Source organism: Aythya fuligula, chromosome Z (genome assembly GCF_009819795.1).
Source record: "Aythya fuligula isolate bAytFul2 chromosome Z, bAytFul2.pri, whole genome shotgun sequence".
Lineage (NCBI taxonomy): Eukaryota > Metazoa > Chordata > Aves > Anseriformes > Anatidae > Aythya > Aythya fuligula.
Window position 1 is genome coordinate 23,616,344 of NC_045593.1, and position 27,623 is coordinate 23,643,966.

Consider the following 27,623-nt stretch of genomic DNA (forward strand, 5'->3'; position numbering starts at 1 on the left):
ACATTCTGGAGACAGTGCTGCTAACTATACAATATATGGGCACACTACATGTATCTGTATATACTTATATATGTATACACATACATTGCCAATGCTTGGTTGTTTTCTCATCCTTACAAGTTGTGTAGTACAAAACTAAACTCGGGGAAAATTGTTCCAGAGCAACAGCTCTCCATTAGAAATCTGTAACTGTCATGCAGTCACTGCATGTATGCAGCTGATTTTCATAGATCAGTACTGGCTAGTAATTGCAACTTGAAACAGGTGTGTTTCACTTAAAGACCACTTTATTGGAACAGTAATTGCAGTTCAGAATTATTAATCACAAGTGATTAGTCTGACAGGACCTCTGGGAGGATTCACAGTGACATTGTTTGGGGCCTGGGTTGTCATCAAGAGGATGAAAATCTCTTGAAAAACTAGCAAATATGTTTCAGCTTTTCTTTTTAAACATAAGAAAGCAGCAGCTTGATTTAGAATATGTTGTCAAAAGCATTTGTTTGTCACTTAATTTGACTTTTTGAGGCAGTTGTCAGACCAGTTGTATGTTTGCCTGTCTCAAACACTGGTGGATATTAGAGCCTGTACAGTATGAAGGCTGCAGTAAACAAAGAACTAATTCCATCTCTGTCTAAGGTGTACCCATTTTTCTCGTGATGAGGAAGAAAGGACTAGAGACCGTTAACTGTGATTGCTAGAACGAGGGCACTGTGATTTTTGTTTTCAAAAACATGTTTTAAGAGTTTTCTAATCTAACCATTAGAAAAAGAGTCAAGATAAAAATACAGAAGTTCTGAGGTGGTTTATCTCATGTTAAAGTTTGAAATCTGTTAAAAAGTATTAGTAAACTCAGGCATTTTCATTGTTTTATATCTCTAAACCATGGCTTGTAGCTAAATCTCATATTATCCCAATAAGAGAGGTAGGCGCTATCTAAAATTTGCAGTTTGAGAAACATGAATAACAGAAAAATGGGAATAAATTGCAAGTCACTTTATGCCAGTTTTATAGTTTTGGTATTCTTTACTCCTTGATTCACTGGATTTTGATGAGTATTTTTAAAGCAAGTCACATGTTCTTGTCATAATTTTGGAACAGAATTCCAATTTAAAGGGGGAAAAATGGAAGCTGTACATCTACTTGAATGTTACTAAACAGACCATTTGCTGGAAATGCATAAATGTCAGAACTTGGCATGCTAAGTAGATTATTAGATGATAGAAATTCAGATTGATTTAAAAACTGTCGTGGAAGGAAGTTGTCCATTGTTGTTGGTCTTTGAGAGCTGATTACTAACTCCTGGGCACTTTTGGAAAGTACTAGCAAAGTGTGCATGCAGAATCACAGGAAACACTGACTTGCTTGTTATTTCAGTGTAATTGCTATTAAATGTTAAAAACTAATAAAAAAAAAAAACAGGGGCATCTGCACTCTTAGTGGTATTATTGTGTTATCTTCATTTGAGGGAAAAAGCAAGCACAGCTAATAGCTGAAGACAAAGGGGGCCTTGAAAGTGTAGAATATTGAACTGCGAACTGTGGTATGGAAGAGAAGACTTAGAGGTTTTCTGTTTGTTTGTTTTTTTAACCAGATATCAGAGATAATAATCTAAGCCCTTCCTCAGATCTTGCTGGTTCAGCAAACTAACTTTTGCCATGTATTTTTATATTTCACTTTCTAAAGTTGGCTTTCATCTATAGAATAATCCAAAAGGACACTGAGGTTTACATTTACAAAGGAATGCTTAAACTTCTTCAGTTCTCGACCTTATGTGTGAGATTAGCCTTTCCAGATGAGAAATTTTATCTATGAAAGTTGTGTTGATATAGGTAAAAATTGTCAGTGTTTTCAAGTTAACCTGGATAAAAAGAACAGCTTTAATTGCAGGGGCGTGTGTTAAAAAGAACATGAGCCAAACAGAGAATGCTTGGTAACATCAATGTGATCAATTTCTTTTTAAGAGAGTTCTTCAGGAAATTAAGGTCCTGCTTGATGTAACTAGTTTTCCTCTTTCATTTTCCTGATCTTGCCACCATCTTCTGCTGCATGAAGTATTACTTATTCTTTCTTTGTGTGATACCTTGCTACCTGATTGTGCTAGAAGAATGTGATGTACAAACCTGAAATAGCTGCTGAGTTTTTTGTTTTTGCCCTTATGTACCAAAACCTTCTGTTGTATCTGGTATCCAGAGTGAATGTTTCTGATCTTCATCATGTTGTTAGTAAATCTGTCCTTGTGGTGAAACAAAGATAATTTTGAACAGGAAAAAGTGGAATTTCTTTTCAGTAGCTATAGCACAACAGAACCCTAAAGAGAACATCCAAGCATTTTGGCTTATGGGTGCTGCAGATTTCAACTTGAAATCTCATAAATGAGAAATTAAACCATTTATTTTTAATTACCACAGGTACTGCATTATTTAAGGTAATTTAGTCTTCACAGTAAGTAATGTTATGTTAAACCAAATGAATTGGTTTTACTGGTAAAATAATGATTGTGACACCTATTTCAGGGATGATGCCAAAGATGAAAAAAAAGCTTATATCACTACTTTTGAGACTGACTTTACTCTAGCCTTTGCAAGTATAATGAATATTATTACCCTAGGAATAAACTACATTACTTTAAATAAATGAATGAGATTATCTTTTGTGGTACTCCTTTTTAACTTTTACTTGCTTTCTCAACTATGTATTGGTCAGAATGACTTATATCTAAAGAGTCTGAAATTAAGAGCGAACAATTGTTTTGATTAAATTGAAGTCAGCTTTCACTGGCTAGGCACCATCTAATTAAATTGCTATTTTTTGCCCACAGATATGTGAAGTGGTGCCCACTTACTCTTGCAAAAGCTGGAAGAATGTAACTGTGGGCAGAATTTGATCTCTTAAGTATTCATTGCTTTGTTTTTCGGTAAATTATGATTATCCAAACTTCAGTCTGAGTAAGGCAAAATGCATGGAAGTTTTCAAAGTCAAGCTATAGCTCAGTCTCATGTTGGAATAATTTACCATTAATGTGATGAAGTGCATGCATGAATTAGCTCAGCAACGGGTTTGATTTATTGTGATCTCAAAATAGCCCTTACATGCAGTTGCTTTTGTTTAAGCTGCTGTGTTCAGTTACTGGTCCAACTCATTCTCCTGTCATTTGGTTCGTTGGCAGTGTTGTCCTCCTGCAAGTAAAATGTATCTATTGCCTAATAGTAATTTTTCACACTAAAGCAGTGTTTTATGACCAATATTCCTTTGCTTGTTTTCCCTGAAAAACGGAACTTACCTCTTCAGTTCACCCCAGTGTTAAAGTTGGCCTTATGGGAGTAACTTCTAAAATTTGTACTTTGATTTTGAAGGAAGCTGTACCTCCTCAGTGTTCCTTTTGCTGTTTTCTATATGGAAATAATTGTGCTACTGTCCTGATTCAGTGGAGCTGGCTCTCCTACCAGGGGTTTTAAGATGCCTCCTGCTCTGTTTTCAGTGAAGAATAACAATTTTATACAAGAAAAATTAGGTGCTTTCATGTTACAGGTTATGTATATATACATACACAGATGTGGGCTTAAGTTGCCGAAAGAGCAGTGTACACAAAGTCAAGCACTCTGAATGTTATATAAGGCTTATATAAATTTGTGTGTGTGCACAGTCACAATTTACCAGTCCAAATTTTCTATTCTTGTTTAGTAATCCACCAGAGTACTGTATCAAGTTTGATAATGTGATTTAAAAATGGAAACTGTGTTCTGAGTAGGGTTTAAAGATCATGTTTTGAAAGTCCCAAATGGAGGTAGATACCTAACAGATCTAAATACCCTTGAAAATCTGTGAATTTAATCATTGCAATCTTTGGTCTTGAAATAACCCCTTAAATCTAGTCTGTCTTTTTTTTTTTTTTTTTTTTTTTTGATCTTCTGGGATTATTTGTAGGATGCTTGCTAGGGCCTGCGTTTGGCATAACAGAATCCAGATGTTTTAGAAATTCAAATGCGTAATTCTGTATTTTTTCAATATCCTGTAAATGAAGACTCAGGGTAATATATTACTTAAAGTACTTTCTCATGGAAATATGAAGAGGAAATAAAAAGAAAAAGAGTTTAATGGTCATTTTCTCTTCTGGTCTTGAAAGAGTTTTCATAGGTAGGCGATTTCCCTCAGTTTCTGAAAACCATGGTTCTGTTCTTGTGAACTTGCTAATTTCTTCCAAAAAAGAGTCAGGGACCCAAAAAGCAGCAGTTTTACTTGGTTCTGCATTTTGCATAGTCTGCAGAGTACATCCGTGCCCAGAGCAGGGCCAGAGCTCTGAAAGGGTGGAAGAAAGCAAATCGTATGATTACTGCTATTGTGATGTGCAAGAGGTACAAATCAGAGCCGCACAAGAAAGCTATGCGGGTGAGGTAAAATCTACTGGCTCTTAGATTACTAAAAATAAGTACTTGCACAGTGTCTTTGCTTTTCTTATAGAGCTTTTATATATACATACATACATATATATATATATATATATATATAACCATACATATTTATTTTCTTATAAGATTTTTTTTTAAAAAAAAAAGACCTAAAATTGATATACTTTTCAGCAATTTCTAGGTCTGGCTCTCACCCTTACCAACAATCTTAGGTAATTTCCCTTTAAAATCCCAGTACAATCATGACAGAACAGAATTTGAACTTTTCCTTTTGTCTTAGTCTCAGCATGACAATAATTTGTTTGTTCCTCAAATCGCTTAGTAATAATTCCCCATGTTAAAGTGGAAGAGCATATTTTTCATTCAGCAATTTGCTGTTCTATTACTGCAGAAACTGCCTGTCTGTTTACTGAGGAAAGGGATAATGTGACTTAAACAAGATGGCTAAATCCTATTCGATAGGATCAGAGGGGGTGGTGAATGTTTGACATTTGCAGATTTGCAGAGAGAAACTGTCTTAAGCATGCAGGGCTTTTTCACACTGTCGGTTGGTGCAACGAGGGGGACTTCTCCTTCCTCTGAGGTGCAAAGCCTGTGCCGGCGAGGCAGCTGCCTTTGCAGAAATCAGGAATGAATTGCTTGACGTACAGAACTGACGGCTCCCTTCGCTTGACAAAACCAGTGCAGCGTGTGCTGCCGTTAACCTGAAAGAGGCAGCTGACAGCGCGTCGTGACAGCTCGAGGTGGAAGGACCCAAAGTTGCGGTGCTCCCCCCGCCCCCAAGAGATCGTTAGTCCATTCCTTTATAGTGGTTCGTTTTGGCTCTCTGTCATCGCCAGAATGCTGCCAGGGAACGCATGTCATGGTTACAATAGAGTCTGGTAACATACCACAGCAATGAAAGCCCAGCGGGAGAGGCTACAAATTCCAGGGCTGACCTTGGAGTAAGTATTGTCTGTCTTTAATATATTAATGGTTTCTGCATGATAACTGGCTTTCGTGCGAACAGGAGCTGTTTAACATATGTTTATGCCGACAGTCTCAGAGCACTGCAGCTTTAGGTTGAAGGAACACATTTTAAACGCACTGCAGTTGGTTTCAGCAAATGTGCGAGCGTGGAGCTGGGGTATTGCAGTATGTTTGGAAAGAAAGCATTTCTGCATATTTAAAGTTATCTCCGTGCATGGAGCATCCTGATCCTGTCAGCTTGTAGAGGGAGAATCTTTCAGTAGGCCATGGTGTCTGTCTTTCTCTCCAGCTCTGTATTACTGTTTGTTTATCCTGGTGCTGCCTTTTAGAAAGGCCTCTATCTCTGCTGAATAATAGAGAGCACAGCAAGAGATTAAAGCATTATAAAAATGCCATTTGTGAAAATCCATCAGGAACAGCCTGTATTTTACATACATAACTATATTAATGAACTGCATTTACATACTGGAGGATTCCTGATAGTCTCTGCAGTAAGTATGTTTACCTAATTTAGCAGTATGTTTACTTGATACTTGTTTAAAACTGATTAACTCATTTGTGTGCTTTCAGCTATTTTGAGAGTAGCTGCATGAAAATATGTAATTTTTATGTATGATGATAGTAGCTATAGTCTTTTATTCATAAATGCCAGCATATATTTACCCAAGATTTGTTAGTAAAAGCCAAATACTTATTTCTGTACATGCACATCTACATTCTACGTTGACACATCAAGCATGTATGTATGCGTGTTGTGGACACCTCAAGAACTTGCTAATTTTATCTAGGTAAATAGATATGGTTACGTCAGATCCTTTAGTGTTCCCTGGGACTTCCCCATCCTTGCTGGTGGAAAAAAAAAAAAAAAAACTGAATGCTGCAAATGCCTGCGGTAAAGTTACTTAGCTCTGAAAGGTATTATCTCTGACATCTGCCATGTTTTAAAGAGAGGGCTATAGGTAAGTGTGCAGTGTAGCAAATAATGTATTCCAATAATCACATGAAGGTGACAGAGCACTTTATTCCAAGGAACAAGTATGAATGTTGCATAGGGTTCCCCAGAATTAGGCTTGCGAAATGTCAGAGAGAAATTCTGCATTTCAATTTGGCACCTTTTCCTTACAGCAGTGTGTGTTAGGTGTGAGCCGAATAAGCTCTATATATTCTTTTGGGAGAAAAAAAAATTGCTAATTTCTTAGGAGTTTTGGAGGGCGGAGGGGGGGGGTTATCAGTGAGCTCGTTAAAATGATTTACATGAATAATTGATTATTGTACTCCCTTTGAGGTGGAAATTTAAATATTTTTGAATCAGTCTTCACTGAATTATATAATCATTCTATGTGAATATCATCACTAATTGCAACGGATGAAAAATGATTCATGTCACTGGTTCTTTCAACAAACATGTATGTTTTTGTAATATGAGGTAATCTTTTACTGTTTCCTCCTTTTCCATGGTACTGTGACAAAATCACATGTGCTTTGTATTGCATTTCGACAATATTTAAGTACTGCTAAAAATAATTATAGTTTAATTTCAGCACTGCTCATTGTTTTTGCTAAAACATTGTTCAGAATACAAACCATTTGTATATTTAATTTGTTTCATAATTTTATATCACACTTTCATTTGTCATCATACTTAACTACTTTCTAAACTTAATTTGCTTTTAGAGAAAAGAAAACACAGTTTTGGTTTGCTGATTTCTCATAGTTGAGTCAATGCAGGTGTAAGTTGTGTCTCCTAAATTTTTATTCTGAACTATCTATAAAAGCAAATATGTGAGGGGGAAATAAAAAATCCAGCTTTTACATAGATTCATAGAATGGGTTGGAGGGACCTTAAAGATCATGCAGCTCCCCTTCCTCCCTCCCCATCTCCATTGTGGGCAGGGACACCTCCCACCAGCCCAGGCTGCCCAAAGCCCCATCCAGCCTGGCCTTGAGCACCTCCAGGGATGGGGCATCCACAGCTTCTCTGGGCAGCCCGTGCCTCACCACCTTCTGAGTGAAGATTTTCCTCCTAACATTTAATCTAAATCTCCCCTTTAAGCTATGTTTAAGTGCTGAGAGGCTGCAATGAGGTCTCCCTAGAGTGTTCTCCAGGCTGAACAGCTCTCTCAGCCTTTCTTCATCATGGAGGTGCTCCAGCCCAACTGCATGACAGTCAGTTCCCTCAGGACCCTGGCATCAGGCCCCATAGACTTGTGCCTGTAGACTTGTACCTGTTCAGTTTCATCAGGTGGTCTTGAACCTCCTCTTTGCTTACAGTGGGAGGCACTTTGCTTCCCCAGCCCCTGCCTGGAGGTTCAGGGACTTGAATGATGTGGTAAGCCTGACAGGCAGTGAAGGCTGAGGCAAAGAAGTTGCTGGTACCTCAGCCTTCTCCATGTCTGTTGTTACCTGTCCTCCCTTATCATTTATCAGAGGTGGCATGCTCTCCTTGGCCTTTCTTCTTCGAGCAATGTACCAAGAGAAACCTTCCTTGTTATTCTTTGCACCCCTTGCCAATCTCAGTTCTGTCTGTGCATTGACTTTCCTGATTCCATCCCATCACATTTGGACAGCATCCCTGCACTCTTCCCAGGCCACATGTGCACAGGCAGTGGAATTCCTTCTTACATGTCGTTCTGACCCACCAGGCCCTTGCTCAGTCATCCCAGTTTTCTGCCATCCCTTCTTGCTTTCTTACGCATGGAGATGGAGAGCTCTTGTGTTCTAAGATAGGAGTTGTCATCTGTGATCAGCTCCTCTGTACCTCAGGACTGTATCCCAGGGGATCTCATCCCCTAGTTCTTTAACAAGCTGTAAGTTTGCTCTTCTGAAATTCGGGGTCCTCAATTTGCTCTCTGCTAGACCCATATTCCTGAGATCACAAACTCAACCAGGGAGCAGTTGCAGCAGCCCAGACCACCTCCAATCTGAACCCGCTTAATGAGTTCATTCGCACTGGTGAGCACCAGGTCCAGTAACACTTCTCTGGTTGGTCTGTCTACTACCTGGACCAGGAAGTTATCCCCAATGCCCTCCAGGACTCTCCTGGATTGCTCACAGCTTGCTTCCCCTGCAGACATCTGGGTGAGGTCCCCTGTCAGGATGGGTGCCTGTGAGTGCGAATGCATCTTGTAGCTGAAGCCAGAAGGCCTTGCAAACAGGACCCCAACCACAAGGCATCCTTTTTGGTCCAGTCCTTAACTTTCGCTCACAGCCTCTCAACCTGCACAAGATTATTTTGCAGAGGCAGCTTTTTGCAATCTGTTTCTTAACCTAGAGGGCAACACCCCTCCCACGCCTTCCCTGCCTCTCTCTTCCGAGAAGCGTGTAGCCCTTGGTTCCAGTGTTCCAGCTGTGTGATTTGTCCCACCATACTTCCGTGATAGCAATCAGGTCACAGTTTTCTAACTGCACTGTGGCTTCCAACTCCTCCTGCTTGATTCCTGTGATGCGTGTGTTGGTGCATTTCCTCAAAGCATTCTTCACGTGTGGATCCTCATAAATTTTCTTTCAATAAAGTTTAAATGTTGGGACTAGAATTACATTTCATCTCTGAGAAATTTATGCAGTCTGTCTACTTTATATTCATTACTTGCAGGAAGCTCTTTCAAAGAATATTAAGGACCCAAATTGAAACATTCCAAATTTAGTAAATGTAAGAATTAAGGCTGCCTGTCAGCCTTGTGCATATGCACGGCGATAATTTGTTTTAACATGTTTCTTCATGTAATTTTTAGGTCTTAAAAAAGCAAAGCTGAAAAGCAAGCTCTGTAGAAGAACTCTATTGACACTCCTGTGTCATCACTTAGTGAGAATTTATAGATCCACAGCACAAGCACAGCTGATAACGAATGCCCTGAGAGTCTGCTCCATGGCTGAGACTCTTGTGTTACAGTAATGAAAATGAGGAATAATTATGGAGTAACTACTAGCAGGTGTAGGATGTACACCACCTGTGTATGGGCCAGCCACTAGAGGGAGGAGACATTCTTTGACACTGCATGTCCCTAGGATTTGTTTGTCATAAGGGTAGTAGAATTTCAGTGACTTGCTTTTTTTTTTTTTTTAAGGATTAGAAAGGTGGTGACTTCAGAATCTCATTCTGGTGTTCTGAAGTTAACTTCTCATTCAGTGAGAAGAAGCCTGACTTTTTCTTTCCTTTCCATTGCTCTGGCTTTGGTTCCTTGCCCCTGATCTTTACTCTGTTGCTGCCCCCATGCTCTCTTCTGTTGCAAACCTCTGCCTTACAAGTCTTTACTGACCGTATGTGCTGGAAAGGTCTTGGTTCCTGTGGTTGTGGCCATGGTGCATTAGAGAGAGGCTTGGTTGAACTGCAGAAATCTGAATCTCCACAGGCCTCCATGGGCTGACAGATCTTAGCCTGGGTGCAGTTTAGGAATTTTCCGTGTAACATATTAAGCCTTTGGCTCTTAAAGTAGCTTATTAGATCAGACATACTGCTGTGCTAGCACAGCTAGTCTGCAGCTGAAAACAGGCTAGCTCCTGTCCAGCTGATGAGTTGTGCTCTTCTGTGCACCAGGTTTGGGGATGGCACAGCTAGCAAACTTGCCCCAAGATAGCAACTTTGTCAAGAAGTACCAGAAGGCCTATCCTTGACTCATTGTTTTCCCTACCAAGCTTTGTAAACTCTACAAAGCATGCAAATGTAAGAATGTCTTAAGAAAAGTAGCAAGTAGTTGTCAAACAATTTTTTCCCAGTCTGTTTTAGGAGCAGGAGTACTATTTCTGCTGAAACATAATTCAAAAAACATCAGTCAGGTATCCACATTGAAAGGTTTTGATGGGAATGTTGTAAAATATGACAGTGTCAAAGCAAGGGTTGGAGCTAGTTATAGCATGCTGGTCTTCTGTGGGTCTGCTGGGGACAGGTCAGGAGCGCTAATGTTGGCTGGCTGCAATGGTTTGTTACATAGTAGAGCAAATCTTTATGAAGGCCATCTTGAAAAAGCTACCCATCAGCTTCTGCCTTTGCTTGGTTTAAACTGATGGTAGAGAGACGTGTAGTTTTGGACAGATGACTTCAGCTAATCACAACAAGAGGCATGTAATTAAATGTTTTTAAAAGATTTAAAAATTTTTTAAATTTTCTGTTGCTGACCAAAGCTCATCATTATTTTTAGTTCTCCTACACCTCTGACTAGCACATCAAAAGAAACTTTAAAAATTCCTAAAATTAAACAAAGAAACCCCCTCCAACCACTCCCAGTTACTTACTGTTTCATACAGAACACTTAGAAGTCTGAAACAAGGTATTGTATTTTTCCCTTCTTTGGACAATATTGTTCCTTGAGAGAGTCTCACATAGTCAAGCATACGCACCAGCAACAGATTTCATGTTTGTTTTTATTTAAATTGATTTCATCTTATGTCAAAAACTGTGTGGCTACTGTCAGTCACTTCATTCAGGAGGACAGTAATGTTTCGGTTCTAACTGAAACTCCTTTTGTAACTCCTACACTGAAACATGCAACTCTTGCTAAGCCTTCTGTTTACTAGAGATGACATTATTTTAACTTTCAGTCTCACCCCAAGGAGCCTGAGCCCAACCCCAACAAGCCCTTGCAGCCCATGCAGTCCTCTGTTCGCTTTTCATTTTTGGAGGTAAGCGAGTAAACTTCCATTGTTGGTGTTTCCTTCTGCATCCAAAACCTGACGATCAAAATGTGTTTCAAGGGGAGAAATGAGGAAAATAAAGTATGTCTATGCAATCAGAAAAATGTTTTACTTGACCAGCTGTCTTTCTGAAACTAATTTTTTAATGGAAAAAATAGAAGGTAATCGATATTTTGAGACTTAGTAAGCAGACTTAAGATATTAATGCGTAATATTGAGTTGCTCTGACTTTTGTTTAGGAATGTGTTTGCAATTGAAATTTTATGGTTTGCTTCCTGTGATGCTACTGCAAACTGTTCTATCATGTCAAAAGTTTAAGGTGAATTCAGAAGTGATGGTGATTGATGAAACACATTGTTGTGTTGTGCATACCTGTGAGGCAGTACTAGGATCTGTGATGCCAGATGTCAGAAGAATTGAGTATCCAAGATGTATATGCATTTAGAAGAAAACTGTCGCTTATGGTGGATCTGTAAGGCTGCTCCTTCTGAAGGACTAGGACAATTTTAAACTTTGTTTCTCATACAGTAATATTTTAGATATGCCATAAGCAGCTACCTGAAATATTCTTCTCATTTCCTTTCTCCTACTCCCCAGTTCACACAAAAGAATCAGTTTTGTGTACTTGTCAGAAAGGGAGAATTTTTACAACATTAGAAAATGAAATGATCCAAAAATACTATGTGACACTTTCTATAATGGTAAAATTATCATAATAAATAAGAATTGAAGGTTGTTTCTGATACAGTAAAATTTGCTATATTTTATTTCTGTTTCAGAAAATTAAATTGCAAGCTTGGTCTCTCCTCAGCATAAATTAGTGAGATCCTGTTCTTTAGGGAGAGTAGTTGTCAAAATGAGTTTCCAATGCCTCATGGATTGAAAAAAAGAAATAAACCCCCCAAAAAAGGACAAATTTTAATAATCAGATTTGAGTTGTTATTGTGAGTATGAAGGAAACTTAAGGAACTACCACCTTGTTAAATAACATAATAAAGTGGATTTGTGCCTATTTGGTACAACTTCTGTAACGTTGCATGGCAGAGGAGACAATGCTTGCATGTGTTGTTATTCTTCAGCATACTTGAAAGTTAAAAACCAACTGATTCTCAAAATCCATCTATCATGGCTTAATTTGACAGTGAAAAATTGAAGCAATTTTGTGGTTTGATATGTGTTTCTGAAGAAATATCATATTGTTTTTTATATACGGGTTTATAAGGGAAGAGATGAGATGTGAATCCTACTTTTGTGCATTTTTCAATATGATTAAGTGTCCATAAATTTTGTTCTCAGTGAAAACACTTTCTGGTGTTTAATGAATTATCAGGAAAGTGGTGTGTGTTGTGGAGCTTATGGTATGGAAAAGCTGGTAAAAAGTAGCACTTTTTGGTCTTTAGTTTATGTAGCCCTGTTCTGGGGCAGGGTGGTGGGGGAAGTGTTCTTTTTCAGAATGGCAATTCTGTGGAAGCAAAAAGCTGTGCAAAGGTTTTAATTTGTGTAAACTGCTTAATTGCATCTCTGGCCTTGTGGACATCCTGCCAAGCAGACTGTGCTGTGGGCACAGCGCTCCTGGGCTTTACGGTTTTTGGAATCAGGGCACAAAACTGTACCCCTCAAGGCTTTTATTTCCCAATGCTGGGTGGTAGAGGCTCCTGGCAATACCAAGTTTGAGCTTTCTGTCCCATGATGGTGTTGGGAGCACACCTCTTAGAATCATTTTGAGGAAATAGAATGGAACTTACACATTCTCTGCAGTACAATACCCCCTCCACAGATTTTCCTGAAAAATGTCAAAATTCCTAGTGTTTGTAATCCCCTTCCCCCCCCCCCCCAATGCATCTAAAGCTTTGCCAGAATGTTTGAATTTTCCCAGAAATTTAATTTTAAAATAAATAGTTTGATTTGTTCTGAATTTTTGTGTTTTATGTAGCTATAAATGCAGAGTGCTTAAGGTGTTCAGAGCAGCAAATTTTTTAGTTATTAGTGGCTGTTCAACCTTAGGCTCACAAAAAAAAACATGTGTGTATTGGTTTGGGGCATGTAAGTAATTTACATTTCCTGTTTCTTTGGCTCAGAGTTCTCATGTAGATGGGAGGAGAATTATTTTATCGTGACCACTTTAGTTCAAAAGTGTTACCAGCATGGGAGATTTCCTAGAGAGAATAGATAAGAGTTTCCTGCGGTATCATATCACTCCAACATGCTGGCTCATCTCCCTCATGTCCTTTGACTTGCACAGCTGCTCCTTGGGCAGTTGCTTTTGTTGGAATTGTGCTTTATAGCGGTTGTATACAGTACCAGTGTAAAGGGAACCGTTTGCCAGTATGATGAACATCTTCACAAAATAAACACTAGCATCTTGTGAATAGAAGTACCTCTGGCAGCAGAGCCTGCTGGTACAGCGTGAGGGTAGCACTCTCTGTATTCTGCTGGTATGTCTTCAGGAGGGTGAAGGCAGAAGGGGTTTTTCAAACTTGAGGCATGTAAAGTGGAAATAACACTCAGCACCACTACTAAGAGATTCTTCAGGAGCGCAGTGCTCCTGCCTTGGTGTAGTCACTGCATCAGATCTGAAAGTTGCCTGTTCAGACCTGAGTGACAGCCAAGGTAGTAGCTGTTGTTCATACTGGTTAATGTTTAAAACTGGTGTAAGCTTATAGTTTAAATAGAGCAGGCAGTGTACTCTGTAGGAAATGAAGTATGAGTGTTCCCTCTGTGATGGTGGGCACTTGTGCAAAGAGGGATGACATGGCTTTATCAAGGCACAATTCTGCAGAGGAGTTAGAAATTTAATTCAGGCTTTTCTTGTCTCAAAAGTAGTTTCTTTTATGAATCTCAAAAGACAGAGTTTCTGCCCATTTTCCCTCTGTCCTACTGCCACAGCTGCCATAACAAGGCATGCTCAAGCAAACATTTTTCTTGAAAATTTATTTCCACCTTTGCATCCAGAGACCAGTACAAAGTATGTTGACCTTGAGGTTATGCTGAAAGACGCAGTTGTTGATTTATTACTCTGAAACAAGGTCATGAGAAGGGCTGGTGCAGATGAGGTAAGGAATCACTTGACTCCATTTCTTGCCCAAGTTCTTCATTTTTGTTTAAAATGAGGAAAACCTGCTGTTTCATCTCTCAGAATAATCTCATTAGAATTCATGAACACCTACAATAAAGCACGAGTTCCTCAAGGTGAAATAAATTAATAGCTGGCTTTTACCTCCAAAGGTAGAGTCTCTACTGCCAAAATTCTTATGTCCTTGCTGTTCTTTTAACTCCTTCTGTGAACGTTTATTTAACCCCACAAAACACACCTAGTCCAGATATTTCCAGTGCTCTCGTGTTAAACCATGTGTAGCTTCAAAGGGAGAGCTGTTTCAGTTGAGAATTAAGGTTTATGGGTATTTTTAGAAAAAGAGAAACAATGTCATTGCATGTATGAAGCTGTGTATTTTTTCTCATGTAGAACTAAGTTTTGAGGGAGTGATTGATTAAATAAAAACAGCCTCGTCGGATCTCATCACTTGTGTACTTAAACATGATACACCATCATCAGCTTTTGAAATTCTTTGAAAGCTTTTAAATTCTCTGAGCCCTGTAGACACAAAGCAGAGGAGAGGGTCTTACGTTTCTATTTTTGCTTGTGACAGTCATTTACATTTGTATAAACATTTGTATCAGAGCTACAGACTGGGAGAGGAATGGTCGGAGAGCTGCCAGGCAGAGAAGGACCTGGGAGTGATGGTGGATAGTCGGCGGAATATGAGCCAGCAGTGTGCTCAGGTGGCCAAGAAGGCCAACGGCATCCTGGCTTGTATCAGGAACAGCGTGACCAGCAGGGCTAGGGAGGTGATCGTCCCCCTGTACTCAGCTCTGGTGAGGCCGCACCTCGAGTACTGTGTTCAGTTTTGGGCCCCTCGCTACAAGAAGGACATCGAGGTGCTCGAGTGAGTCCAGAGAAGAGCTACAAAGTTGGTGAGGGGTCTGGAGAACAAGTCTTATGAGCAGCAGCTGAGGGAGCTGGGGTTGTTCAGCCTGGAGAAGAGGAGGCTCAGGGGCGACCTTATCGCTCTCTGTAGGTACCTCAAGGGAGGCTGTAGCGAGGTGGGGGTTGGTCTGTTCTCCCACGTGCCTGGTGACAGGACGAGGGGGAATGGGCTAAAGTTGCGCCAGGGGAGTTTTAGGTTAGATGTTAGGAAGAACTTCTTTACTGAAAGGGTTGTGAGGCACTGGAACAGGCTGCCCAGGGAAGTGGTGGAGTCACCATCCCTGGAAGTCTTTAAAAGACGTTTAGATGTAGAGCTTAGGGATATGGTTTAGTGGGGACTGTTAGTGTTAGGTCAGAGGTTGGACTCGATGACCTTGAGGTCTCTTCCAACCTAGAAAATTCTGTGATTCTGTGAAACCTATTAGCATCTTCATGGGGTGGTGTTGGTGTGCATGAGGGTACAATTTGAGAACTGCAGGCGCTGCACAGTTGTCATTTGTGAGCAGAGGTCTTCTGGAGAATCTTTACTTGTTGGTTTGCCATCCCAGAGGGATGCAGTGATAAAAATTTCTGATTTCATTTATTTTGGGGGGCTGGGACTGAAGAAAGTGCAGTTTTACTTGCTGCACACTGGAATCAGAGACCAAGCTTTAGTTGTTGCAGTGATGTTTTGGAGCAGAGCTTATGGAATAAAATAAAAGCAGAACTCAATTTGTTGATGTCAGAAAGATTTGGAGTGAAGTACATTTTTAAAAGCTCCTGGAAAAAAATCTGCATTCTTGTGTATCTGTTTGAAACAGTTATTAGGAATATAGCAACTTGATTTGCGGTTTGCGTTATTTGATGCCGTTCAGAAAAGTGTTTTTTCTAATTCAAGTAACCAAACAAGAGTAGCTCCCTCTCCCTTCCTTCCAACCTGAATTTTACAGCATAAATTATCTCAGAAGAAAGAATAGATAACAGAATTTACAGGACTTACCAGAAATACAGTTGATTTGCTGTCTGTCTGTCTGTCTGTTGTATCTTAGATGATAAGTTCTTGTGACAGTTATTTCCTGCAGTAGTGTGAAAGCTGCTACTTTTCATTTGTGGGAGAGAGCTGGTCTGAATCATTTTAAATGCCATTTTGTTGATCTTCTTTCCCTGAACTCTCATAAAGACTCTCCCAAAGCAGTTGAGTGCTGTTTTTATTAAATCTTCTGGCCTTTTGGGTTGTATTTTGTACGTACTGTTGAATGTTAAATTTTGAAGTTAATAGTTCAGTCTTTTTAAACATTTTGAGGAAGCAAAAAGCTGATAGGAATTCCAGACTGAAAATTACAGCTATTGTGGGATAGTGCTGTATCACCAGGATATTGTGAATGCAGACAATAAAGGATTTTTAGTTTTTATTCTAAATATTATTAGGGAAAATAAAAATCTTTCCAGAATTTTCGAAGGCTGCATAGACATAGGAATGACCTGAATGAAGGTTTCTTGAGCAACTTAATTCCTTTCTAAAGCAGAGGTTGAAAGTCTTTCAGAAATATTTCCCACTGATATATACCTTCGTAATTCTAATTTTTTACTGTAATTTAATGTGCTTCTCAGAGTATTTACAATTTTGAACCCTAAAATGTTTGTGGCATTACTTTTGGGGCAGAATTCTGTTTCTTTGGGTCAGATTCTGCTTTCTCTGATATGTTACAGGTGATATCATAATAAAGAAATGGTGTGACTGAAGTTTTAATTGTGTTCCCTGTGTCGAGTTTGAATGAGTGAAATGAAAGCAAGGTATGAAGAGGGAAGCTCTATAGAAAATACTTCTCAGATTTTCAATTAAAAAAAAAGTTTGTAATACTTACAAAAATATGCCACACCTAAATCAGGAATTGGAGGAAGGGAGAGAATTGGACTCTGGGGACCATGTGAAAATTAGGTGAGTACTCAACCTGTAATGTTAAGACATCACTCCAGGATGATTATAGGAGATGGTTAAAATTTGAATAACTGCTCCACATTATATAATGGGAAATGAACTTGGCAGCTCTTGAAATATACTTGGAAATATAATATAGCTCATGTGTCTTCCTAACTGTCATACCACAAGGTTTCAAGTGCATGCAAATTACCTGCTAACAACAATCATTAGTCAGTGGAGAGCGTACCTGTTGACCTAGAGGCTTTGCTTGTCGGAAGGTGACGTATCTATTAGTAATGATTGTAAGTGTCCTGAGGCTCAGTTGTCTCAACCTGCACATAAAACTCAGACTTCTGTAGTATGGTTTCATGACTGGCTTTAGCTGAATTAATGGCAATGCATTTAAAACATCCTAACTTCAAGGTCCATTTGTTGTCCAAAGTAAGGCTACTGTCTGTAGTCTGTCTTGTTGCCAAGCGGTTCTTGGAAGTATGGAGAAAAATGCTAGGTAAGCCTGTTGGTTGTTCTTAACTTTCCTGTGAAAGTTTGGTCTGATAGGGATGTTAACATTTCACCTCTTCCAGGAGAGGCATTTCCCTAGACAATTCCACTCCTGCTATCCCAAATTCTAATGTCTCGCAGTCTTTGTGCAGCACAGTGACCCGTTTCAGCTAGTCCTTGGATGAGTTGCCAGAGAAACAATGCTGCAGCTAAATTCTTGAGTTGGAAATTCTCATCCATGCTCTGTGCCAACACTGCAGCATTTTGTTGCATCTGCATCATTTTATCTCACCTTGATAAAAATAGTTGCAGAACAGAAACGAACACTGCAAGCATCAGCCTTGCTGATTACACAGTTTCATCAGACCGTAACACTGCAAGCTGCAAGGAGTTGCTTAGGTGCCATGAAGCTTAGGAAATGCTTCGAGACTCCCAAGGCTTTCAGTGGGGAAGGAGGCGTGTATCAGAAGGACACTGCTATCCCTGCAGTGGCCATTTTAGAGACTGTTATTTCTGCTATACGCAGCACAACTTGTTTTCACTAGTGTGCAGGCTGAATTACTTTGTGAGAAGTGTTGGTGGTCCCTTAGGGAAAGAACCTTTTTTTGGTATTAGCTTATTCTTGAATACTATTGAAGTGATGACTTTACAGCTGTGCACTGTAATCAGACTTCGCAAATGGAACTATGAGTGCAAGAAGCACGAGAGATTTCCAGAATAATATTGAAACAAACAAAAATACACCAAGAAACAACGCCAAAAAAATAATCCCCCGGCCCACATTAAGTACAAAGGCTCTTAGTCCTGTTGTTTTTCAGATACCTTGTTATTCCTCTTGCTTGCTTTTAGCTGTTTCAGAAGAAAAGTGAACGTATGGGTTGCTAGATGCAGTGCCTTGTACATATAGCAGAGTGAAGAGTGTTTCCAAAAGGGCCATATTCTGGACTTGGCAGACCTGATGCCAGTATTGATTTGTTTCTCATCTTGGTCCATGGGAGTTTGGTGGTTGAGGCAGGGATTCACGGTGCTCCTGATCCAAAGACCTATTGAGCAAAATAGTGATCTGGCTTTAAATAAGAGATCAGTTCTGTCTCTTGGGAGTGGAAGGACACGGCATGCTCATGGCGTGACTGAGACACAAGCTGACCAGGCCTCCTGGGGGCTGTCACTCTCTGCCTTGAGATGAGGTGCAGGTGGCCTATTTTAAGTGTGCTGTGTGGTCCCAGAGCCTGAGCAGATCTGAGGATGTGGTTCCAACTGCTGCTGGGACACCACTTTTCTGAAAGGGTCATGGGAGCTGGTTCTGGGCTCAAGCATAGTGCTGGGAAGTAGGAGGTGTTGAGGAGCCAGATGTTGGAAAGACACCAGATAAAATGTGTCTGCCTCCTGAACTGAGGTTTCACACAGCAGAGGGTTTGTCAGTGGTGTGGTAACCATTCCCTGTGTGTGACAGCACTGTGACAGTGCTAATGTCTGTTAGTACTGTGTTATGTTGGGTGTGTGTTGTGATGTCTCTTTGAGCAACATGGCTTTCTGGGCTCATGCTGTGGCAGTCAGGAGCTCATATCCGCAGGGTACTCTTAAGCAGACTGTTAGCTCTGAAGACTGCAGGAAGAAATGAGCTAGGTGTGCAAAATTCTTTTCTGGCAGTAAGAAACCTGCTGTCATAGAGCAAAAGCATGGCTTGTCCTCTCCTTTTACCAGGGGTGATGAAGGCTGCTTTTTTTCTGTTCCTCAGGACCTGCTGCTAGGAGAAGGACCTGCTACTAGGAGAGATTTTCCTCCTTGGTCTAGGAAGGAGGAGGTTGTTTGCAGTTAAAAGCGAGTTGTAGCCTCAAAGCTACCCAGCAAAATAGTTAGCATGGCTTACAGCCAAAATATTATGTACCTTGAAGAGTTGTGAGTGGGATTGTTCCAGGAGTGGTTCTCGGATGGGAAATAAAAACATGCTTATTGGCCAGAAAGGCAGATTTGCAATTTGATAGAAAAGTGAACAATGACTAAAACTGTGTTTAAAACTTGTCACAACTAAAAGACAATACAAAACATGTCTGTGGGACTCCAAAGTATCACCACAACAGTCTGGAAGAAGTTCTTGTCATATTTTAGGAGGTTGTGGTCTCAGACTGCTATATTCCTTTTGGTAAGTACACTGGAAAATGTGGTTGAGTGTAGGAAAATGGTCAATGCTCCGTGACCTCCCAGGTTGATTAAACCTGGACGTATTTCTAAAAATAGCTGTAATGCCTGAGAGGAGGGGATCATGACATGTGGTGATACAGATAAATATCAACCAAAGCCAGTTGCTTCCACTATGAGCAATTAGATAGGCAGTTCCTCCTTCACCTCCACACTGTGGCTTCATTGTCAGGTGAACATGTAGGCTTTCAACACACTGCCACTGGACTGATGAAATTGCTCTACTCGTGCATGTGTGCTAGTGCACAAGCAGTGGTGTTTGGGAAGCACAGGATAGAGAACAGGATATACATTGGGCTGGTGGGGAAGAAGGGTGGTATCAGATGTTGTAGTCAGCATGGCAGAACTTTTCAGTGGATGTACTTTATGAAGACAGAGTGGAATGTGTTGGGATAACCCTTTGTCTATACTAAGTGGGGTTTCTTTCTTTAAATTTTGTAGAATTGAAGTGTTACATAATTTTTGAAAGAACAGATCACTCCACAAAGGAAAAAAAAATAATCAAAGTACAGAGTTGAAAGTGTGTGCTGATTTAAGAGAAACATACTTTTACACAAGCAATTCAGGCTCATTAAAATTCATGGTAAGCCACGTCCAGACGTGACTGGAGATGGTCTGGGAGAGGCTGTGTGAATGGTGAAGGGGTTAGGGTCGAGGTTGGCTTTACTTGTTTCATTGGTGGCATATGGAGAACATGTATTTGTAGTGATAAATGTTTCAAGTCCCTTTTGTATCAAGATATTGATATTCCCTTAAACACCCTGTGCAGTTATATGAATGGAATAATCAGGTTGTCTGCTTTCAGTAAAAGCAGGGCAATTAGTTGTCTGAATGCTGAAGAGTTATTTCCTTCATTTCCACTATGACTGATCGGATTTTCCAGGATGGTGGAGGTAAAAAAAAAAATAAAAAAATAAAAAAATAAAATAAAGCTAGCACAGATCATGCTGATCCTGCACTCCTTGTTTTACATGTTTTCGACAGGGTGTTGGTGATGATTGAGGTGCTGACTATAGCTTGCATGTTACACAGTGTTGATGTGTGCTCTCAGTTCTACAAAGCTAAAATGAAATGTGTATGCCTGTCTTTGGAGTGGGGGGGTGGAAGTCTGTGACTTGTCATGTCATCCTTCCTGATGCTTGTCATTCTCCTTGATACACAGAGAAGAGATATTTAAGGCTTTTTGTTAAGTCATCTGAGTCACACATCTTGTGTTTGTACAGTCTATGCCTGCAGGAAGGAGGTGTTGTAGAAATAATTCAGTACCTCTGTCTGGTGGTCATCCTGAAGATCTTCCTGCCACTGTCTACTTTTTTTCTCTCATTTTTTAGTATCTGTAGATTTCACACAAATATTTATGGAAATGTCTTCATTACACTACCGAGAAGTTAAGAGACATTATTATCTGTGCTTCACAGATGGAGAACTGAAGCACAGGGGTTGAAGAACTAGATAATGCTGGGTCTTAGACCAAAGGCCCCTTAGCTGTAAGATTGTTTTTAGTATTTTGTTCTTCACCTAGAGTATTTTCTCTCACTTGAAATGCATGAATAACTAAAATCGTGTTCACCTCTCTTGCACTTGTAGACGTTTGGTTTGCATTTTTTCTGAAAAAATTCCTTCTTTAGAAGTATTAGAATTCACTATATATAATGAGATAGTTTGCCAATTGCACTACACTGGAGGTGCTGTTGGCTCCCTGGTGGGACAAGAGGCCTTGCAGACAATTTGTGATGGACGGGAGCATTGGGTGATCATCAACAGCATGCAGTTTGGTGAAGACAAATGCTGGGTTCGGTACCTGGGACGGAGCAGTGCAGGACATGGACAAGTTTTGGGGACGAGTGGCTGGGGAGCAGCTCAGCAGAAAGGGCTGCGGGGGTGCTGGCTGACGGCAGGCTCAGCGTGAGCCAGCAGTGTGCCCTGGCAGCCAGGAGGGCAAGCCACATCTTGGGGTGCACTGAGCACTGCACAGCTGCTCAGACGTGGTGATTCTCCCGCTATGTTTCGTGTTGGTGCAGCCTCACCGATGACTGGACACAAGGGAACAGCACAAAGCTGTGACGGGGGCGGGGGGAGTCAGCCTGGACATGAGGAAAAGTTCCTTTACTGTGGGGGTGGTCAAACGCTGGGGCAGGCTTCCTGGAGAGGTGGCTGCTGCCCTGTGCCTGTCAGTGCCCAGAGGCATCTGGATAATGCCCTCAGACACGTGCTGTAACTTGTGGGTAGCCCTGAAGGGGTCAGGCAGTTGGACTTGGTGCTCTCTGAAGGTCCCCTCCGAATGAACTGTTCTGTTCAGATTTACATGGCGGGATGCCTGCTGCAATGTAATTGCTAATTGTTATTTAGCCTGTTGAGTGGGAGAGCATTAAGGGTGGTGGGTAAAAAGATTTAGGGATGTTATCAACTTGTAGTCTTGTATGCTTACTGCTTGAAATACCAAGGGTAATGTTAATAGCAGTCCAAATTATATTCTTTAAGCATAATGTTTCCCCTTTTAACTTCCTACGTCCCCAAGTTCCGATTTGTGAGCTTGTGCTGCATGGGGTGCTCCATCTCGCACCATTCTGCTGACAGCAGATCTATCACACAGATCAGATGGAGCATGAAACAGATGATTGCAGGGAAATGCTGAAGAAACACAGCTTCTTTGTGTTTACATACTACAAAGCTCTGAAATCTTAGCACCTTATTTTTATTCAGTGTGATTTGAGTCAGGATTTTTTTTTTTATATATTTTTGAATCAGGAAGTAACTGGTGTGTTTAAAATACCTGAAATAAGCAGAGTACTTGCCAAAGTTGGGGAGGAGTGTTTAATTTCCTTGCTCTGACAGAGACCTGTAATTGATCTGTTGCCATCAGTCTGTGCTGGTTGGGTGATTAGTTTAGGACGTTCAGTGTGTAAGTATTAAAGCTGATGAAGTTTTCTGTCTCCCTGAAGACAGTGTTTACACTGATTAACTGCTTCTAATTTCAGTATCACTGGAGTCAATCTATTCAGACTTTGATTGACAGTCTTGAGTTTTTAGCTGTGCTGACTTCGATTAACCTCCCCTCCTCCAGTGCTTTAAAAATGAGAAAAGTTGCAGCTCATTACAACTTTCCCAAACATACCAGGATTTAATGCTGTCCAATGTGAATTGTGCTTGATTTTTTTCCCTAGTTCATTTAACTTTTGCACAGGGAGTCCCTTACATCTGCTGTTAAAGATGGTGAATAGGGAAGTGAGGTGGTGGCTGGTGGCAGAGCTGAATACATGGAAATGGCTCTGAATAAGGAGCAGTATTCCTCTTGCATGGGTACGTTGTCTGGGGTTCTCCAAACTAGGAGAACTGGTTTACTATAGTTTACTGGAATTATTCATTTTTAAACTTTAAAAACTTTTAAAGAACACAATTTTAAGTTTAAAGTTAAAAAACCCAACCTTGCATTAAAAAAAAAATAAAATAATAAAATAATTTAAAAACAATTTGTGCAATTGAATTAATTTTTCTCACAAAGTATGGCTTAGTTGACTGTAGTTGTGATGTGGAATGTGTAGAAATAGATAAGTGCATGCTGTTTTAGAAGAATGATTGTATCCATCTTAAGGAATTATTTAGGAATTTTACCTTACTCTGTCGCTGTTGATTTTAAAAGATGCATGGCCAGATGTGTGAGGACAGGAGAAAGGTATGTGTGTATAATGGTCTGAGTGCAATGAATCATGCTTCTTAAATGTATCATCCTTTCATGTGAAGGCCTGAGAACATGGGAAACTTTGTTACTGCTCTTGACGTACCATATGGAGAATGCATTTGCCTACAGATTTATACTAGTGCCACAAAAATAGATACTTACTGATTTGAAGAAATGGTGTGACCCTTTTTAGGATGCTGCTAAATGCTGGTTTAAAAAAAAAAAAAAAAAAAGGCAAAGCAGGATGGATTAATATCGGCTATGCAATACTGTATTTTTATTTTTTCCTCTAGCATTTGTGATCATGAAGTCAGGGTCCAAGTAGCATAGTACCCAGAGCAAATTGAAACTTTTATCGGATGTTTTGTTTCTCTTCCCTGCTGGACTTGCATTTCTGAACTGTAGTAATGCTTACTCTACTTGCCAAGATAGATAAATGTAAATTCAGTGATAACAATCGGAAATATCTCTTTCGTACTTCCTCATTAGTCTGCCTGTTTGCTAAAGTAGCTTGGAAGGAGAAACTAATTTCTGGGACAAGAACAAATAGGTAGCTTAGTTGATCCCATGCTTGGCTCACTCCACTACAGATAGAAAAATGTTGGATTAAAAATAGTGCTTTGCCAGATTGGAATTCTGATGTTTAATGCAAATGACTACAACGATACGTTTAAGTTTTAGTTAATATTGTGCATCTATTCAGAAACTTTCTGAAATGGGAAGAGATGCTGTGACCATTGCTTTTCCTAAATGTGTTTATGTTAAATACGCTATAATATACTAGAGTAGTGGGAGGTTAGTTTGAATTTGTATGTTACTTTACAACTTGTTAGAGCAGTAATGCTTACATGTGTTTATAAACAGTTCTAAATAAACTCAGAAATTGGCAGATACACACTGCACACCCACAAAGCACTTCCTTTCAGTGATTTTTTTAAATTTATTTTTACTTTCTGCATCCCACAGTGAAAATCATGTGAAGTCATCAGAGGAAGGTAATAAACACCATAATCATCATCCACTAGAGGGAGCAAGATTTCAAATATTGTAATTAAGAATACTTATAAAAATATTTATTAGTACATTTACCACTAATACAAATGTAGTCTAAGGAATGAATAAACCAATAACATCTTGTACTTCAACTTCCTACATAAAATAAGCTGTAGAACCTTTTCTACTTTTTTTTTTATCCATCCTATTACTCTTGTTTGAAGTGTCTTTGTCTTCTTTTCTACCTTAAAAAAAAAAAAAATCTAACCTTTAAGACACATAATGATGGAAAATCCACTGTATTCTGGTGGTTAAGGTGAAATAATTCAAACCTGTGCTTTCTCGCCTGACTCCCACAGTTTGAACCTCTACTTCTAATATGTGTGAGTGAGGGACAGGATAGAGCCCTCTATGCCTACATCCTGTGTATTCCCCAAAATCTCCTCATCCTGTGGATACATATACCAGATGACCAAGGTACTCCTATAGCCTTGGATAAAGTGAATAATTCAAGCTTTTCAAGCTGCATACTGTGGTTCAGCAGATGTCGTTCCTGTATTATTTTTGACAATACTCTAGCCTCCCAATCCTCATCTCTCATCTCCTTACTCCAGTGAGGGATTTTCCTGCTTGTGTATCTGTGGGATGTGTATTCTTTTAACTATACTGTCACACTGGGAGCTCTTATGTAGCTGTGTACCTGTGGGAACACCTAAATCCTTCTCATTGCCCCTGCCTGCTACATTTCTACCTTACATTATGTCCTTTTTTTTAGTGACTTCAAGTCTAGTAATAACAGAATGTCTGTTGTTCAAACAAGACCACTTTATCCAATGATAAACTGTCTTGTTCCTGTCATTATTTACCTCTTTGGTCTCATTGGCTTGGAAAAGTATTGCATTTTTTTCCAGATCACTGATAGCAGTATTGAACTGTATTAAGTGAAGAACATATCCCTATATGATCCACAGGAAACATTTAATGTGTAGTTACTTTTTGAAATCTCTCTATTGGTAAATGTTAGTGCTTCCTGTATCTTGCATAAATTTTTGCATTCTACTAATTAACTTATTAAAACATTATGTGGAAATAGGTAGAATGTTTTACAAATGTCTCAGTGAATTGTTAACTCAAGCATTTATTAATCAGGCTTGGAATCTCATTTTTAAAAAGATCTGTCTGGGCAGACTGGCTTATGTGTAAAACTGTGTTAAATGACACTAAGTATGCTGCCTTACCTGAATTCATTACTAATGGGAGCGAGTATCCTGTTTATTCTTTTAAAGGAGTGCTATGACATGATGGCTTAGTTTCAGTATTGTAGAATTTCTAGATATTCCAAGACTCTTTGAAAATAGCAATAATTTTGGCTGAGTGGCTCAGCCAGTTCCTTCATTACTCTTTTGGTAATAGTTGTCTGACTAAAAAGGCACAGTTAAAACAAAGCCAACTTCTCCCAGCACATCTGCAGCCTTTGCTGTAATCTAATGTCCTTCCAAATTATTGATAGGAGAGGTGTTTATGTTACATTAAGCTGTGTTAGTGTATTCCTACGTTCTGAAGAATACAGAAAAGATGTGCTAAGGCAAGAGTTACTTTTACCTTTTTTATGAACCTTTTATGAATTTACCTTCCTAATCCAGTGTGAGGCCTGTACTATTTTTTAGGATTTTGCTGGTTTTAGCATATTGAAAGAACGCTTTGTTGTTTGTAATGTTACTTGTAAACTTCTTTCAATGTGTAACTTGTCATAAAGCTGATGAGATCTAAACAGTTTGCAATGCTTTTGAGCAATGATTGCAGAGTGCTTTTTGTGTTTTGAAAAACTCCAGTGTGTATTGACTTAATTATCAGAGCAAAGAAGCTAGGCTAGATAATTTCTGCATTGGATTATTATATGCAAAATATCAATTTAGTGTTGGTGTTGCATTTCGGTTTTAAAGATACACTGCCTGTCTTTCCAAATGTTTATGGTAGTGTTTAAAATCAGTAATTAGTACTGTATAATTAAAACGTTTCTGGATAATATTTCTATTGCTATTTATCACTGAAAGTAAATGTTGACATATTGAAATCTTTTTGCTTATGTATTGAATAGAAATTGTTCTCAGAAAAGATTCCTTTTGTAAGTTTGCTTTTGGAAATGTAATTTTCCTCAAAGCGAGGGTGGATTAGACAGCTTTTCTGACTTGTGTGACGTTTTTATCTTCAAGTGAATATAAAAGGGAAAGCTTAATGATCCTTATCACTTGCTTTGCTATGCGATACCTTATGTAATGTTTTGATAAATAAAAACCCATCAGCCAAGTTACATACATTACGAGTTGCCTACCATAAGTGATCAAGTTGCCTGAGCTGCTTTTTGTTTTGGGAGTGGCTGTATAGATGAAAACCAAGTGGTGTTAAGGATGTGTTTGCAGGTTCTCATGTTGTATTTTATATAGTTTTGGGACACCCACAGAATTAAATTATTTCATTTGATTATCAGTAGCATTCTGTTGCAGGGAAACATATCTTAACTGTCAGATACGCATTCAGAAGTGTGACATGGATCTGTGCTTAACAACTTTGTTTTTATGTATTTTGGAGCAGAGTTATGCAATTTATTTATTATTATTTTTTGTCTAGTTCTATATGACAGAGGTAAGTAACTAAATTGTGCTGACCTACTGGCTCTTGAGCCTGTATTTGTTGAGTTGCTGCAGAGATAAGCAGTATACTATCTGAATTTAGAGTGAGAGAGGCTCCAGTTGAACGGATAGGTGCTACCGAAGGAGTGATCCCGCTGACCCTGCCTGTCTGTCTCACCATTAACTCCCTTCTGAGCCTGGTTCTGGGCCTCACTGAGCTGAAACTGCTGGCTAAATGGGGAGAGGGGGTGGATCTGTAGACAGCAGCTGTGTAGTACCAGTTTGATTTGCTTGTGAAACCTCACTTTCCCTTGAGATGTTTGCTTTGAAATCTGGCATTTCTGTGGCATGGAAAGAAACTGCAGGCATCGCTGTGGAAGCAAAGTTGTTTATTCAGAGGCGTTATGAAGTCTTCACCCTCATGTTGTGCTCTTTAGGATAAGGCCTGTGTTTCCCTTTATGAAGCATATTCCTTCATGTAAGGTTGTTGTGGAATGATGCTGGACTTTTCACAACTACTCCCTTCATTTGCACGCCTTCAGCAAAGTCTCAGTTCAGCCTCATTATGCGTATGTCCACCCAGCACTTCAAAAAAATACATCTTTGCCTTTGAGCTGGTGTCTGAAACAGCCTAACTATTTAGCAGGACTGTTTGTGTCTGTGCATGGTAAGGTAAGATGAAATTAAGCTTGAATTCACAAGTCATGTAATTCTGGGAGCTATTGCTTGTTGT

General features: G+C 39.5%; 1 protein-coding gene across 3 annotated transcripts in view; it reads left to right on the plus strand.

Annotated features, from left to right (window-relative positions):
- Window positions 1-27,623, plus strand: part of MAST4 (microtubule associated serine/threonine kinase family member 4) — a 200,719-nt gene that overhangs the window by 66,794 nt on the left and 106,302 nt on the right. The window contains exons 1-2 of one of the 3 annotated variants that reach the window (XM_032205666.1): window positions 4,979-5,350; window positions 10,911-10,991. The exons of 1 other annotated variant lie outside the window; for it this stretch is intronic. In XM_032205666.1, coding sequence (XP_032061557.1) covers window positions 5,304-5,350; window positions 10,911-10,991 — 128 coding nt within the window. In that variant the 5' untranslated portion in view covers window positions 4,979-5,303. Of the gene's footprint in view, window positions 1-4,978; window positions 5,351-10,910; window positions 10,992-27,623 lie in introns of those variants that run through there. One more of the 3 variants, XM_032205668.1, reaches the window with a different exon arrangement.